This window comes from Podarcis bocagei, assembly GCF_964188305.1.
Source record: "Podarcis bocagei genome assembly, chromosome: 18".
In the NCBI taxonomy this organism is placed as follows: domain Eukaryota; kingdom Metazoa; phylum Chordata; class Lepidosauria; order Squamata; family Lacertidae; genus Podarcis; species Podarcis bocagei.
In genome coordinates, this window is record NC_138144.1 from 9,072,429 (window position 1) to 9,090,072 (window position 17,644).

Consider the following 17,644-nt stretch of genomic DNA (forward strand, 5'->3'; position numbering starts at 1 on the left):
TCTTTATGGGATGGGACATCCCTATTTTCACCGGAGACATGTTGGAAGGTCAGCTACTATTACTAATACTAACTATGATATTTTACATGTCTATCCCCAGTCAAGATCAGCATCTGTGTGGACTGCAGTTTGCAAAAGGGGGAAGGAAATACCTGCCACGGCTGTAGCCTTTGGGGTCCCCATTGCTCTCCTTCCTCCACCATCAGCCTCCTCTGGGATCTCGATGAAAGCGAAGCATGCAAGGCCTGAGCCACAGCCTGAACATTGATGTAAGTGCTATAGCTATCTAGAGACAGGATTGTCTCACAAACCCTTTGGGACACCATCTCCATTTCCTCCTCCTCTTTGCATCTTCTCCGGCCTTTCACAGACAACAGATGCTTTGAATATGAACACTGATAAGCTTCATCCAAAAAATCTCCAAGAAGATTGGACTGCGATTTATATTTCTCACCTTTGCTGCTCCTTATTCCAGTCTGAATTTCAAAGGACAGAGAACCATGGAGGTGCTGGAATATATTTGGAGGGAAGTAAAAGCCAATTCTGATTTCTAGCAAAGCTGTTGTGATCCAGACTTTCGCGCCTATTTCCTTCTCATAGATATTGTTTATTGCCATGAGTATTATGATAACATGTGCATTGGTTATATAGGAAAGAAATACCCCAACTTGTCTCCATAGGAAAAATGGTTCCCCAGGTGTTATAAATTCATCAAAATAACTTTCTGGTACTCTTTTTGATAAAGCAATGCAGATCCCTTTGCTGAGCATCAGAGGTTTCACAGCGCTCACAAATCTTTCTCCACTGTCATTGTCTGGAGTGAAGAGGCCAATCCACGTCCATCCAAAATGCAGGAGCAATTCAACAATCCCCTGGTACTGACTTTCCTCTTTGGGACTCATCCGGTAGACAAAAGGGAACAGGGTTTTACCTTCGAGAAACTGGACAGTAAAACCATGACTGATCTAGCAAGGAAAGCAAAAGACCAGCAATTTACTTTAATTTCAGCATAACAGATATTTAATTATCTGTAATGACTGATATCGAAATCTCTGCTGGCTGACGCTGATGGGAGTTTTAGTCTGAAACATCTGGAGGTGACAAGATGGTGAAGGCTCAGTTTTGAAAAAGGGATGTAGGATCCATAGCTCAGGATTTCCCCATTTTTAAAAATATCCCTACTTGACCCCTCCAAAGAGAAAATAGAATCTTATGGAGTTGAAATTCTTTGTCCCTCCATGCTCTCCCACTAGTTAGTTACCTGTGGGATTTTATAGATGCCTGACAAGGCTGAAATCACTCTTGAGATGACAGTATTGCCTCTTTCAAGAACAGCCAGCAGGGGATTCTGTTCTCCACAGTGATAATTGGGAATATTGCATCCACTGCCTGCAAGCAGCTCTAGCATGGCGTCCGAAGTCATCCCTGCATCTAAATAGTTCTCATAGATGTTGTAGCCCAGGGTGATGTTGGGTAAGATCCTGAGATCCTGGTTGATCTCTTGGATGGTGAACAGGAAAGACAACATGTACCAGTCAAACCTAGTTGACTTCCTGCAATAAATGAATCCTTTAAAAAGAGTGAAACTGATATTCATATTAATGGGAGGAAGGAAACATTATATGATCCACAACGCTTAGATTTATTTATTTATTTATTTATTTATTTATTTATTTATTTATTCATTCATTCATCCATCCATCCATCCATCCATCCATCCATCCATCCATCCATCCATCCTTTTGCATTAATATCAACCCTTTTCCTGTCTAGCATTGAACAAAATTTTGGAGACCTCTGCTCCATGACAGGAACTTTGATGCAAACAGCACACAGAGCTGTTCAACAGTGGAACAGACTCCCTCCGAAGGTGACCATGTGTCATGGATGCTTCAGGTGTGATACCTCCGGGTCCCTTCCATCTCTACAACTCTGTGATTCTATTCTACTGTGGTTCTATGAGTAAGCAATGAAGGTGCCCCTCAACATTTGAGATATACTGGGAAGCTGCTCCCTAGGTTGCTTTTGCTGCAGTGGTCTTTGTCGCCTTCCAAGGTGCTAGACTACAGGTAGATAACAGACAATTTTATTGAAGGAGGGGAAGCACCAAATACCCCAGTCCCCTTTGACTTGGAAATGAGGCCTGTTGGCTTTCAGGTTTGAGTGTGTGGTAAAATTTATAATTTTGCTCATATTTTTCATCGCTGACTCCACCAGTGAGGACACCCCCTGGTCTGTATTATTTTATATAATTATTTTATTTGAAGCATATCATTCCATGTGCAAAACTGTAGCATTCCTTAATGACAGTTTATGAATTGTCCAAAGGGAATAATATTGAATAAAACCTTTGAGCCTTGGAAATTCACTGAGTTTCATGGCATCCTGCAGGTGGGGAAATTCAGTGCATCCTTTTGAACCCCTACCAGATTTCTTGCATTCTTCTAAAAGCAACACAGAGGAATAGGCACAGGATTGTTTTACTTAGGAAGACAGAGGGAATAAGGAAATTGGAGAGGTTTGTGTGGAATCTTCTCCTGGACCCCCCAGCTCCCATCAGCCCAGGCCAGCAAGACCAATGGTCAGGACAGGGCAGTCCTGCAACATCAGCCCTTGGCTCCCCAGCCCTGAGATAGGGGCTCTTTCCTATCACAACCATTACAAGGACTGGAGGACCGTGAAACCCATCCGCATATGATTTTACATACACTTCCTTCCTGATGAAGGGTGTCTGAGTAAAGCTGTATGGAGTTCTCTCAAGAAGGCGTTTTGGAGAGATGATCCCACTGATGAGGAAATGTCCCGGCCGGTAGTAATTGCGAGCATCCGTTTCATCCCTGACCAGATTCAAGGGGCATTTTGCCTTGTGGTTCCCGCAGACTCCAAAGGGCATCATGAGCAGCAGAAGCAGCAACAGAAGGAGCAGGGATCTCATTCTGGCTCTGCCTCCTCCTCCTCTTACCTGCCAAGGAGGCATAGCAGAAGAACCCAAAGACTCTTGCAAGGCCAGACTGCCTGGGCTTTCCCAATCTGGGTGGTTTTCAACTCTACCTTCGGAGCTAGGAAGCGCAAGGCAGGCACACTCTCTTTCGCCAGCTCTGCATCTTGACTCAGTCTGTCTCCAACACAGGAAAAATTCTCTGCACCAACTTTTTCAATTAATATTGCCATGCTGTTGTTGCTTTCCGAGGCTCATGCAATTTCCAGAAACATCTCCTGAGCTTTTAGAAGATGAGATCACTATAATTTCGACTATTCTAAGTGGAATAAGTTTCACCACAATAACTTTCTGGAGTCTTGAATGGCTCAAGCGGCAGGTGCAGAACTGGAGAAAAACACGTTGGACAGAAGTCAAGGGGTGTGCTTGGAAGTTGGAAGTTTGGCCTGAACTTTGCTCACAAGCACCAAAGAAGGAGCTGGATCCAACCATGGACTCTCCTTCCTTGGAGGTTTTGAAGCAGAGTTTGGATGGCCACCTGTTGGGATTCTTCAGCTGAGATTCCTGCATTGCAGAGGGTTTGACTAGAGGACCTTGGGGTCCCTTTCCAAGTCTCCCATTCTATGATTCATTGGAGGTTTTAAGAAGAGGTGGGAGAGTCAGGGATGGACAACAGCCAGATGAAGGAGTCCCAGCCTTGTATCCCAGGCATCCTAAGCCCTTTTAAAATGTGGAGGTTTGGGGGGGCATTATTGGCTTGTTGTTTTTATATTGATTATATATGTTGTGGTTTTATATTTTGAACTGCCTTGAGACCTCCAGGGGTAGGGCGATATATAGGTTCAGTACATCAATAAATAAAGGAATAAATATGAATAAATAAAAATCAATCAATGGAGAATGCTGAGAAATGCCATCCTCAGTACTGTCAATGGGATACATGGTGGTGGGATTTTGTTTCTTGGAGGCTGCCAGAGACAGAGACTGGTGGAGCCTGCGATGGGGAGGGATTTCTCAAGCCCACCCTCTGGCCGCTTTGGGTGGGTCTGGGCTGCTTGATTCCTGCCGCTCTCTTCTGGTTCTCCCCCTGAAGGGAAGTAGCGCCTTGGTGGCTTCGAAGCAACTTCAAGTGAATTTCCATCCCATCTTTGAAAGGCTTCTCCAACAGAGGGAAGCTCTCTGGATTTGGTTGAGGGGAGAAATGTTGCTCTGAACTTTCCACTCTCCCTTCCCCTTTGACATGTTCTGCGGAAGGGGAGCTTCTGTTGCACATGGAGCCAACTTGCTCCTCGTCTTTGAGCAGAAACTTCTCTACTCATAAACAAATTGTCTGTGCACAAGCCAGGCTAGTATTCTAGCAGCTTTGTTATTCTTTATCAATTTATTTATTCTTCTTTATTTATTTACTTATTTAATCTGATTCATAAAATCCAGCAGCACTTGATTAGGCCAATAACCCCTAAAGCACTTTATTTTAAGATAAGCAGGACATTCAGAAAAAAGTTTGCAAAGTTACTTCAGAACATTAAAAAAGTGAAAATAACAAAACGGACTGAAATTGTATCAGCTTCCTAAGAATCTGGCTGGATGCTATATTTATTAATTTTTTTTAATTTTTTTTTATTAAGTCTCCATAGATATTCCAAAACACTTAATTTTATAATGAATGATTTTAGAGTGTTGTTTGTGCTGTACTTTTGTACTGTTTATTGTTGTTAGCCACCCTGAGCCCGGCTTCGGCTGGGGAGGGCGGAATATAAATAAAATTTATTATTATTATTATTACCAGAGTTTTTTTTAAAAAAACAACTAAATACATAATTGCTTCTTGACTCCCCACCCCTCTTGATGTTTGTTTTATTACTCCTTTTTATCACCTGTTTTAAAAAACATGTTTAAGTTATCTAAGCCCCGAAGTCGTATATCAGTAATCCTCTGCTTATATTTCAAATCCTGCCTTGGACTTCATGTCTGGATGTTAGTATGACAGATAATATAACAATGGTCTCCATTCTTCCTTGAACCATTCTTCCTTATGTCCTCTTCGTTTAGCAGGGAATTTCTCCCTTTCCGCATCTTCCACCAGCTTCATCAGCCATTCCTCCTTGGGGGGGAATTCTACTTCTTTCCACTTCCGTCTGTATAAAGTCCTGGCTCTTGTGGTTGCATTCAGAAAACCTCACGAACCACCGGCCAGTTTCTCATCTCCCTTTCCTGAGGAATGTTCTGGAGCGAGCGGCCGCAGACCAGATCCAGGCGCTTTGGAAAGAAACTGGTTTTCTGGATCCGTTTCCAGTGGGGTTTCGGCCATGGGACCAAGAAGCAGCCCAGCAGGCTGGGAAGTGCTGGGACTGCGCCGTCCTTTGGGCCTAATCCTGTTCTCCAGGCCGGACTGCTGACTGCGGAGTCACTCTGGCCTGGGACTGGGCAGCCATTGTGTCTCTGCCTTCTCTGTCAGGTTTCAGTCAGAGTCAGTCTGCCTCCGTTGTGAGCAGTGTGTCATCTCCGTCAAACTCTTTGGAACCATGTTGTTTAGGAAGAAGTTTATTTTAACTCAGTAAAGTCAATTAAAAACTCTGCATTAGTAGTTTACGCTGCGCGTCAGTTTAGGTCTGACGTCGTTTCCAGACGGTGTTAGTTGGGGAATGTTTTTCAGCTCCGGGAGCCTTGAATGTGGTGTTTACAGGGATCGATCCTATCCACAGGGCACTGGCTCCCGGTGGAGTACAGGATAATAATCATAGTAGTAATACTAATAATAATTTATACCCTGCCCATCTGGCTGGGCTTCCCCAGCCACTCTGGGCAGCTTCCAAAAAAATATTAAAATACTGTAATACATCAAGCATTAAAAGCTTCCCTAAACAGGGCTGCCTTCAGATGTCTTCTAAAAATCTGGTAGTTGAATAATAATAATATGTAGGATAAGGTTAGGATGCTGGCTTAACCTTCAAAGCCCTATAGGGCCTAGGTCCCTCGTATCTACGGGGCCGCCTCTCCTGGTATGTCCCATGGAGGACCTTATGGTCTTCAAGCAAAAACATCTTGGAGGTCCCGGGCCACAGGGAGGTTAGGCTGGCCTCAACCAGAGCCAGGGCTTTTTCGGCTGTGGCCCCGATCTGGTGGAACGCTCTGTCCCAAGAGACTAGGGCCCTGCGGGACTTGACATCTTTCCGCAGGACCTGCAAGACGGAGCTGTTCAGCCAGGGCACAGTCGGACCCCCTCCTTTGGTCATCCCCGCAGAACTGTAGCCCAATGGTTGCCATTAATTTGATTTTGAATTGATTTTAGAATGAATTGATTTTAGAATTCTGTGTTACTTTTATTGTTAGCCGCTCTTAGCCTAGGGGAGGGCAGGATATAAATAAAATCATCTTCTTCTTCTTCTTCTTCTTCTTCTTCTTCTTCTTCTTCTTCTTCTTCCCCACATTGTTTAACATCTACATGAAGCCACTGGGTGTGGTTATCCGGAGGTTTGGAGTATGTTATCAGAATTATGCTGACAACACTCCGCTCTATTTCTCCTTCACATCTGCAGGGGAGGCAGTGGAAGTGCTGGACTTCCTTGGTCTTGTCTTGGTAATGGATTTCAAGTGGGGTTTAGGCCTGGTTTTGGCACAGAAACTGCTTTGGTCGTCCAGTATGGTGACCTCTGTTGAGAGAGAGAAACATATCCCTGATAATTCTTCTCAACGTCTCACCGGCTTTCAGTACCATTGAGCGAGGGGTGGGTGGCAGCGTTTGCGGTGGTTCCAGTCCTACTTGGATGGTCATTTCCAGACAGTGTTACTTGGGGAATGTTTTTCAGCTCCGGGAGCCTTGAATGTGGGGTTCCACAGGGCTGAATCCTATGCCCGCATTGTTTAACATCTACATAAAACCGCTTTTCAGTCAAGGCTTGGCTAAGGTCAGCTGCTACTCTTTGGAACAGGGAGCAGAGCTTAAGCGATACAGAAATTAAACCAACAGACTACAGAAGATAACTTAAATTAATTTCTCAGTTTATTGATATACAAAACTTAGGAGAACGAAATGACATGAAGTGCACCTGTAAATGACACAGCATACAAAAGATTTCCACCCATCTTACTCTTCATGTCAACAGGACTACACAAAACCTGGGCTAAAAAGGAACATAATCTCTTTCAGACGTGGAGAAGGAAGAACATGGATGAGCAGGTGTGTTTCCTTTATGTACTTCTGGAGATAGGGAACATGGAATATTTTAAGAATCATATGTCCCCTTAATTTCTGGTTGTCAGGTGCTCCTTTGTGTTCAGATCAGGCCTCAGCACAATAATGTAGCACTTGGGAAGGAAGATGCAGCCCAGAAGCCCAGCACTGGAGGCCAACATAGAGAAGATCTGCACGGCCACCATGTACTTGCCCTTGGTGCTCAGGTAGGTGGGAACAAAAGAGACCCAAACACTGCAGAAGACCAGCATGCTGAAGGTGATCAGCTTGGCTTCGTTGAAGGAGCCAGGCAGCTTCCTGGCTAGGAAAGCCACCGTGAAGCAGGTGGCAGCCAAGAAGCCCAGGTAGCCGAGGGCAACGTAGAACATGGCCACAGACCCTTCGTTGCATTGCAGGATGATCTCCTCCACCTGGGAGCGCATGTCGGGCTCTGGGAATGGGGGAGAAGAGCCCAGCCAGATGGTGCAGATGAGAACTTGCCCCCCAGAACAGGAGATGACAATGGAGTTGGCCAGACTCTTGCCCAGCCATCTCCTCACCCTGTTCCCGGGCTTTGTGGCCAGGAAGGCCAGCACCACCGTGATGGTCTTTGCCAAGACAGAAGAAACAGCAACTGAGAAGATGATGCTGAAGGCCGTTTGTCGGAGAAGGCAGGTCTGTTTCCTTGGGCGCCCGATGAAGAGGAAGGAGGACAGAAAGGAAAGCAGGAGGGAGACGAGGAGGATGTAGGAGAGGTCCCGGTTGTTGGCTTTGACTATGGGAGTTTCCTTGTATTTAATGAAGATTCCCAACACAATGCCTGCTGTTAAGGACAAGAATAGGACAAGAGAAGCTAACACCATTCCCAAATATTCTTCATAAGCCAGGAAGATGATAATCTTGGGGACACATTGATCTCTGCCCTTGTTTGAATGTTGATCTTCTGAGCATTTGGTGCAATGTTCTGCATCTGGGGAAGAGAAAAAGAATAGCTTACATCCCTAATGATCTGTGCTCTATTAAGATTGTGATCTAGGATCAACTGAGAGGCAGTGACCACTCCACTTCTGTTAACTGCATTGTTTGGATCCTGCCTATTCCTCTTTGTCTGAACCTTTAAAATGCAGACATTGCTTCCATGCAATGTTTATAGCAGTGAGATCAGAACGGTCCATAGATTATATTGTAATAATTTTCACATGAAGTATTTATTTTTATTGTGCTTTTGCTGTTAGTATTTTGCTGCTTTTCATCGTCTATCCATTATTTTTGATAAGTGTCAACATTATTTCCTTTTTGTGTGGCTTGGTCTAAAAAATCAAAAAGGATTGCTTTGCGGTCATTCCTCTCACAGCTGCCCAGTTTGCACCCCAGATATTTCTTCCTTATGGTCATTCCTATCAACTCACTTCCTGGATGTAATAAAGGTGATTAATACTAAGGAAGTTGAGGAAGGATTCCCATTCCCCTATGTCTGCAGAATTCTCACAAAAAGTGTGTGAGACTGAATTTCTGTCCTGTGTTTACTCTCCAGGTATTTCTTCCCCCTTGGAATCACCCACCTTCCCGAGCGGAGAAGGTCCCTTCTGCACACTGAGCACAAGCATAGCAGCAAATGGGCTTTCCTTCTAGGACCACCTTGGCATATCCAGGTCGACATCTTTCTGTACACCTGGAATGGGGTACAGTCTAACCAGAAAGACAAGAAGGTGCAACAAAGAGGAACAGTTAGGAGTATTTGTGTGTATGTAATTCACTCAACGCAATTCACTCAACGCAATGGTGGTAATCCCTGACAACTGGTCTTGCCAGCTCAGGATGATGGGAGCTGTAGTCCAAAGACAGCTGGGAACCCAAGTTTGGGAAACCTAGATCTACCCCAAGATTTGCAGTTGTGGCCCCCAATGAATCATTCAGGAAATCATCACAGCTCTACATCACATCATATAGAGGTTGGGGAGGGGTCTGTCTGGCAGGGAATCCTGAGAGATCCCAGTTGCCGTTTCCAGCAGCCAAGATCCCCAGTTGCCTGCCATCTCCCCATTCCCTTAATGCGGTCAGTTCTCTTTAGCTGCAGAACATGATCTCTGGAATGCAGCCTTGACCCCTCATCAGGGTCCTTTCAACCCCCCGCTGACCATTGGGGTGACCAGAATATCTTGTGCTTTAAATTGAGTTCAGTACAGCTGAGGTTTGAGCCACAGAACTCTGTTTCCTCTTCTCCATTTACCTGTTTCCCTTCTTAAAAGAACTTCTAAGCAAATGACAATGGGTCTGACATGTGATTCCCCCAAATTTCAGGATTCGAATAATCTCTCACACGGTTCATTCTCGTCTTTGTGTGTGTCAGAGAGAGAGAGAGAGAGAGAAAGCGCTTTGCTGTTCAATGCCCAACTGAAAGGAGAGTTGGGTTTTGGGGTTTTTTTTGCCAAATTGCCTTAATTCATTTTCCAAATTTCACCATATCAACCACAAATTAAGACAAATTTAATACCTGTGAGCTTACTCACAAATTTAAAAAAATATACAACAAATCAGTAATTATCATTTGTAAAATAAATTACTTTTCATCCTTCTGCATGTATGAAAGGTCAATATCCTTTATTTGAGCATCCCAAATTCCCCTCCTATCTCAGCTGCTGTAGAAAGAAGGCGTGCTGGTTCCAGCTGTTACTGGACAGTCACCCTGACATGGTCATTCTGCAGTGGTTGTTCAAGGAAGAGCACAATCAGGATCTCCTAGCCCCCTCCCCCAATTATCCCCCCTACCTTATTAAATTTCCTGTTCCACTCAATGGCTTCTGGGTTAATGGTGAACTTTATGCCAGCAGATGCTCCTCTCCTTATATTTCCAATTTTCTCAATGACAGGATGCTTATTGGGAGAAATCGCCCAGTTCATAATATTGAAGTCCGTTGGCATCTCCCAGTTCTCATCCAAGCACAGTCTGCCCCTGGAAGTATTGAGACACCGGACTTCTCTCAAGAAAGGGTGAAGCTGGAATGGCAGGAGAAAGTGCCAGCATTAAGAAACTGGGAAGCTACAACAGGCAATTAATCAAGCCAAAATGGGGAAAACACCAGGGCCAGGGGGGCTATCAGCAAAGTACTATAAGAAATTACAAGATTATTTGGCACAACCCCTAAAAGATTTAAGATACTTAGATTACGCTGATTCTGAAAAAAGATACAGATCTATTATCAGTCAATTATTATTAAATAATGACTATAAAATGTTTGCAGACCTATTGGCAAACGACATGAAAGTGCTATTAATGGTTTTAATTCATCAGGACCAGGCTGGTTTTTTGCCAGGCCACCAGATGAAGGAGAATATAAGGAATATAATTGATATAATAGAATATCTGGAGGTTAGAAATGATAAGCAAGGTTGATTTTTATAGACACATAGAAGGCCTTTGACCATTTTTTCATGGACTTCTACGAAGAAGACTATAGAGATGATGAAATTCAGAGAGTCATTACAGTGGTACCTCAGGTTAAGAACTTAAATTGTTCTGGAGGTCCATTCTTAACCTGACACTGTTCTTAACCTGAGGTACCACTTTAGCTAATGGGGCGATTTCTGTTCTCATCCTGAAGCAAAGTTCTTAACCCCAGGTACTATTTCTGGGTTGCCATGGTCTGTAACCTGAAGCGTCTGTAACCCGAGGTACCACTGTACTTAGAGGAATTGACTCAATTTATTCTGACTATCAGGCTATGATGATAGTAAACAACGTAATAACAGAAAAATTCAAAATAATGAAAGGGACAAGACAGGGATATCCTCAGTCACCATTATTATTTTAGTTTTAGAGACCCTATAAAGCTCATCTCGCTTTATTGGCCGAGGGAGCCGGCGTCCAGCTTCCGGGTCATGTGGCCAGCATGACTAAGCCGCTTCTGGCGAACCAGAGCTGCGCACGGAAACGCCGTTTACCTTCCCGCCAGAGCAGTACCAATTTATCTACTTGTACTTTGACGTGCTTTCGAACTGCTAGGTTGGCAGGAGCAGGAACTGAGCAACGGGAGCTCACCCCATCGCGGAGATTTGAACCGCAGACCTTCTGAGTCCTAGGCTGTGTGGTTTAACCCACAGCGCCACCCGTGTCCCAACAGTAGTTTACAAAGCATATAAACTCAAGGCCTTTGCAGATGACTATGTGGTAACTGTAGAAGACCCCATGGCTAGTAAACCAAGGGTCTTGAACAGATTCTCAAGTTGGAGAAGTAGCAGGTTTTAAACTAAATAAAGGTAGAACGAAAGTATTGGTGGAAAATGTGACAGAACTGATGATTGAGAAGAAAGTTTAATATTTAGGAGTATGGATAACAGCTACAAACATAAATATTTTTAAGAATAACTATACAGGAGCTTGGAAAGAAACGAGAAAAAAAATTAAATAAAAATGTATATAAAAAATAGAGATTTCTGGAGGGTGGCAGCACGACAACAGGACTTTTCTGTGGTGGCTCCTCGCTTGGGGGATGTTCTCCCAGATAGGCTCCCTGGACACCTTTGTGACAAATCTTTAGGTGCCAGGCGAGAAAGTTATTCTGTAACCAGGATTTGGGTGGATAAAATCATCTCAGGGCATTTTAATGTGCTTTTGGCTTGCTTGTTTTCTTTCTTTCGTTTGCTTTTTCTATTCTCATTTTGTATTTTTATTCTGCAAACCACCCTCTGATCTTCAGATGAAAGTTGATATATAAACAGAATAATACTAATATTATTACTACAGACCCTCCAAAGGTCAAAATGGCACCCAGTTGAGAGGTGCTGGAGATGAGTTCCAGCGGGTTCCCTCTGAAGAAAGCCCTGGGTATAAATAGCAAAATGATCGTTATGGGATGGGACATCCCTATTTTCATCGGAGACATGTTGGAAGGTAAGCTACTATTACTAATAGTAACTATGATATTTTACAGGTTTATCCCCAGTCAAGATCAGCATCTGTGTGGACTGCAGTTTGCAAAAGGGGGAAGGAAATACCTGCCACGGCTGTAGCCTTTGGGGTCCCCATTGCTCTCCTTCCTCCACCATCAGCCTCCTCTGGGATCTCGATGAGAGCGAAGCATGCAAGGCCTGAGCCACAGCCTGAACATGGATGTAAGTGCCATAGTTGTCTAGACACAGGATTCTCTCATACTCCCCTTGGGGCAATGGCTGCAGTTTCTCCTCCTCTCTGCATCTTATCCTGCCTATCACGGACAACAGATGCTTTGAATATGAACACTGAAATGCTTGATAGAAATAATCCGTAATATTGATCTGCAATCTATATTTGTCACCTTTGCTGCTCCTTATTCCAGTCTGAATTTCAAAGAACAGAGAACCATGGAGGTGCTGGAATAGATATGGAGGGATTAAAAAGCCAATTCTGTATTCTACCAAAGCTGCTGTGATCCAGACTTTTGCCCCTATTTCCTTCTCATAGATATAGTGTACTGACATGAATAACATGATATCCAGTGCAGTGGTTATATAGGAAAGAAATACCCCAACTTGTCTCCATAGGAAAAAAGGTTCCCCGGGCCTGATAAATTGATTTATATCATTTTCTGGTACTCTTTTTGATAAAGCAATGCAGATCCCTTTGCTGAGCATCAGAGGTTTCACAGCGCTCACAAATCTTTCTCCACTGTCATTGTCTGGAGTGAAGAGGCCAATCCACGTCCATCCAAAATACAGGAGCAATTCAATAATCCCCTGGTACTCACTTTCCTCTTTGGGACTCATCCGGTAGACAAAAGGGAACAGGGTTTTACCTTCGAGAATCTGGGCAGTGAAGCCATGACTGATCTAGCAAGGAAAGCAAAAGACCAGCAATTTACTTTAATTTCAGCATAACAGATATTTAATTATCTGTAATGACTGATATCGAAATCTCTGCTGGCTGAGGCCGATGGGAGTTTTAGTCCGAAACATCTGGAGGTGTCAAGTTGGTGAAGGCTCAGTTTTGAAAAAGGGATGTAGGATCCATAGCTCAGGATTTCCCCATTTTTAAAAATATGCCTACTTGACCCCTCCAAAGAGAAAATAGAATCTTATGGAGTTGAAATTCTTTGTCCCTCCATGCTCTCCCACTAGTTAGTTACCTGTGGGATTTTGTAGATGCCTGACAAGGCTGAAATCACTTTTGAGATGACAGTATTGCTTCTTTCAAGAACAGCCAGCAGGGGATTCTGTTCTCCACAGTGATAATTGGGAATATTGCATCCACTGCCTGCAAGCAGCTCTAGCATGGCGTCCGAAGTCATCCCTGCATCTAAATAGTTCTCATAGATGTTGTAGCCCAGGGTGATGTTGGGTAAGATCCTGAGATCCTGGTTGATCTCTTGGATGGTGAACAGGAAAGACAACATGTACCAGTCAAACCTAGTTGACTTCCTGCAATAAATGAATCCTTTAAAAAGAGTGAAACTGATATTCATATTAATGGGAGGAAGGAAACATTATATGATCCACAACGCTTAGATTTATTTGTTTATTTATTTATTTATTTATTTATCCATCCATCCATCCATCCATCCATCCATCCATCCATCCTTTTGCATTAATATCAACCCTTTTCCTGTCTAGCATTGAACAAAATTTTGGAGACCTCTGCTCCATGACAGGAACTTTGATGCAAACAGCACACAGAGCTGTTCAGCAGTGGAACAGACTCCCTCCGAAGGTGACCATGTGTCATGGATGCTTCAGGTGTGATACCTCCGGGTCCCTTCCATCTCTACAACTCTATGATTCTATTCTACTGTGGTTCTATGAGTAAGCAATGAAGGTGCCCCTCAACATTTGAGATATACTGGGAAGCTGCTCCATAGGTTGCTTTTGCTGCAGTGGTCCTTGGCGTCTTCCAAGGTGCTAGACTACAGGTAGATAACAGACAATTTTATTGAAGGAGGGGAAGCACCAAATACCTCAGTCCCCTTTGACTTGGAAATGAGGCCTGTTGGCTTTCAGGTTTGAGTGTGTAGCAAAATTTATAATTTTGCTCATATTTTTCATCGCTGACTCCACCAGTGAGGACACCCCCTGGTCTGTATTATTTTACATAATTATTTTATTTGAAGCATATCATTCCATGTGCAAAACTGTAGCATTCCTTAATGACAGTTTATGAATTGTCCAAAGGGAATAATATTGAATAAAACCTTTGAGCCTTGGAAATTCACTGAGTTTCATGGCATCCTACCAGATTTCTTGCATTCTTCTAAAAGCAACACAGAGGAATAGGCACAGGATTGTTTTACTTAGGAAGAGAGAAGGAATAAGGAAATTGGAGAGGTTTGTGTGGAATCTTCACCTGGACCCCCCAGCTCCCATCAGCCCCAGCCAGCAAGACCAATGGTCAGGGTAGGGCAGTCCTGCAACATCAGCCCTTGGCTCCCCAGCCCTGAGATAGGGGCTCTTTCCTATTACAACCATTACAAGGACTGGAGGACCGTGAAACCCATCCGCATATGATTTTACATACAGTCCATTCCTGACGAAGGGTGTCTGAGTAAAGTTGTATGGAGTTCTCTCAATAAGGCGTATTGGAGAGATGATCCCACTGATGAGAAAGTGTCCCGGCTGGTAGTAATTGCGAACATCCGTTTCATCCCTGACCAGATTCAAGGGGCATTTCGCCTTGTGGTTCCCGCAGACTCCAAAGGGCATCATGAGCAGCAGAAGCAGCAACAGAAGGAGCAGGGATCTCATTCTGGCTCTGCCTCCTCCTCCTCCTCTTACCTGCCAAGGAGGCATAGCAGAAGAACCCAAAGACTCTTGCAAGGCCAGACTGCCTGGGCTTTCCCAATCTGGGTGGTTTTCAACTCTACCTTCGGAGCTAGGAAGCGCAAGGCAGGCACACTCCTCTTTCGCCAGCTCTGCATCTTGACTCAGTCTGTCTCCAACACAGGAAATATTCTCTGCACTAACTTTTTCTTTCCCAGACACAGCGCAATTAATATTGTCATGCTACTTTCTGAGGCTGATGTAATCTCCAGAAACATCTCCTGAGCTTTCAGAAGATGAGATGACTATAATTTTGATTATTCCAAGCGGAATAAGTTTCAGCACAATAACTTTCTGGAGTCTTGAATGGCTCAAGCGGCAGGTGCAGAACTGGAGAAAAACATGTTGGACAGAAGTCAAGGGGTGTGCTTGGAAGTTGGAAGTTTGGCCTGAACTTTGCTCACAAGCACCAAAGAAGGAGCTGGATCCAACCATGGACTCTCCTTCCTTGAAGGTTTTTAAGCAGAGGTTGGATGGCCATCTGTTGGGAGTCTTCAGCTGAGATTCCTGCATTGCAGGGGGCTGGACTAGATGACCTTGGGGTCCCTTTCCAAGTCTCCCATTCTATGATTCATTGGAGGTTTTTAAGAAGAGGTGGGAGAGTCAGGGATGGACAGCAGCCAGATGAAGGAGTCCCAGCCTTGTATCCCAGGCATCCTAAGCCCTTTTAAAATGTGGGGGTTTGGGTGGGCATTATTGGCTTGTTGTTTTTATTTTGATTATATATGTTGTGGTTTTATATTTTGATTTTGTTCTGTGAACCGCCTTGAGACCTCCAGGGATAGGGCGATATATAGATTCAGTACATCAATAAATAAAGGAATAAATATGAATAAATAAAAATCAATCAATGGAGAATGCTGAGAAATGCCATCCTCAGTACTGTCAACGGGATACATGGTGGTGGGATCTTGTTTCTTGGAGGCTGCTAGAGACAGAGACTGGTGGAGCCTGCGATGGGGAGGGATTTCTCAAGCCCACCCTCTGGCCGCTTTGGGTGGGTCTGGGCTGCTTGATTCCTGCCGCTCTCTTCTGGTTCTCCCCCTGAAGGGAAGTAGCGCCTTGGGGGCTTCGAAGCAACTTTAAGTGAATTTCCACCCCATCTTTGAAAGGCTTCTCCAACAGAGGGAAGCTCTCTGGATTTGGTTGAGGGGAGAAATGTTGCTCTGAACTTTTGACTCTCCCTTCCCCTTCGACATGTTCTGCGGAAGGGGAGCTTCTCTTGCACATGGAGCCAACTTGCTCCTCGTCTTTGAGCAGAAACTTCTCTACTCATAAACAAATTGTCTGTGCACAAGCCAGGCTAGTATTCTAGCAGCTTTATTATTCTTTATCAATTTATTTATTCTTCTTTATTTATTTACTTATTTAATCTGATTCATAAAATCCAGCAGCACTTGATTAGGCCAATAACCCCTAAAGCACTTTATTTTAAGATAAGCAGGACATTCAGAAAAAAGTTTACAAAGTTACTTCAGAACATTAAAAAAGTGAAAATAACAAAACGGACTGAAATTGTATCAGCTTCCTAAGAATCTGGGTGGATGCTATATTTATTAATTTTTTTTTTTAAAAAAAAATATTAAGTCTCCATAGATATTCCAAAACACTTAATTTTATAATGAATGATTTTAGAGTGTTGTTTGTGCTGTACTTTTGTACTGTTTTATTGTTGTTAGCCGCCCTGAGCCCGGCTTCGGCTGGGGAGGGCGGGATATAAATAAAATTTATTTTTATTATTATTATTGTCTACCTACCAGAGTTTTTTTTTAAAAAAACAACTAAATACATAATGCTTCTTGACTCCCCACCCCTCTTGATGTTTGTTTTATTACTCCTTTTTATCACCTGTTTTAAAAAACATGTTTATATTATCTAAGCCCCGAAGTCGTATATCAGTGATCCTCTGCTTATATTTCAAATCCTGCCTTGGACTTCATGTCTGGATGTTAGTATGACAGATAATATAACAATGGTCTCCATTCTTCCTTGAACCATTCTTCCTTATGTCCTCTTAGTTTAGCAGGGAATTTCTCCCTTTCCGCATCTTCCACCAGCTTCATCCGCCATTCCTCCTTGGTGGGGAATTCTCCTTCTTTCCACTTCCGGGTGTATAAAGTCCTGGCTCTTGTGGTTGCATTCAGAAAACCTCACGAACCACCGGCCAGTTTCTCATCTCCCTTTCCTGAGGAATGTTCTGGAGCGAGTGGCCGCAGACCAGATCCAGGCGCTTTTGAAAGAAACTGGTTTTCTGGGTCCGTTTCCAGTGGGGTTTCGGCCATGGGACCAAGAAGCAGCCCAGCAGGCTGGGAAGTGCTGGGACTGCGCCGTCCTTTGGGCCTCGTCCTCTTCTCCAGGCCGGACTGCTGACTGCGGAGTCACTCTGGCCTGGGACTGGGCAGCCATTTTGTCCCTGCGTTCTCTGTCAGGTTTCAGTCAGAGTCAGTCTGCCTCCGTTGTGAGCAGTGTGTCATCTCCGTCAAACTCTTTGGAACCATGTTGTTTAGGAAGAAGTTTATTTTAACTCAGTAAAGTCAATTAAAAACTCTGCATTAGTAGTTTCCGCTGCGCGTCAGTTTAGGTCTGACGTCGTTTCCAGACGGTGTTAGTTGGGGAACGCTTTTCAGCTCCGGGAGCCTTGAATGTGGGGTTTACAGGGCTCGATCCTATCCACAGGGCACTGGCTCCCAGTGGAGTACAGGATAATAATAATAATAATAATAATAATAATAATAATAATAATAATA

General features: G+C 43.8%; 2 protein-coding genes across 2 annotated transcripts in view; both read right to left on the minus strand.

Moving 5' to 3' along the window:
- LOC308577744 (vomeronasal type-2 receptor 26-like) overlaps positions 1 to 4,441 on the minus strand; it is a 56,494-nt gene extending 52,053 nt beyond the window's left edge. The window contains exons 1-3 of the mRNA XM_081178170.1: positions 2,709 to 4,441; positions 1,262 to 1,553; positions 153 to 965 (exon numbers count right to left, since the gene is read on the minus strand). Of these exons, the coding sequence (XP_081034296.1) occupies positions 153 to 965; positions 1,262 to 1,553; positions 2,709 to 2,977 (1,374 nt within the window). The 5' untranslated portion in view covers positions 2,978 to 4,441. The remainder of the gene's footprint in view (positions 1 to 152; positions 966 to 1,261; positions 1,554 to 2,708) is intronic.
- A 2,478-nt stretch (positions 4,442 to 6,919) lies between these two features.
- LOC308577466 (vomeronasal type-2 receptor 26-like) lies at positions 6,920 to 16,448 on the minus strand. The gene is made up of 6 exons (XM_081177675.1): positions 14,596 to 16,448; positions 13,214 to 13,505; positions 12,108 to 12,917; positions 9,882 to 10,109; positions 8,675 to 8,801; positions 6,920 to 8,082 (listed from the first exon to the last, which is right to left on the minus strand). The coding sequence occupies exons 1-6, from the start codon at positions 14,865 to 14,867 to the stop codon at positions 7,184 to 7,186; spliced, it is 2,628 nt and encodes an 875-aa protein (XP_081033801.1). The 5' UTR covers positions 14,868 to 16,448; the 3' UTR covers positions 6,920 to 7,183.
- Positions 16,449 to 17,644: the final 1,196 nt, after the last annotated feature.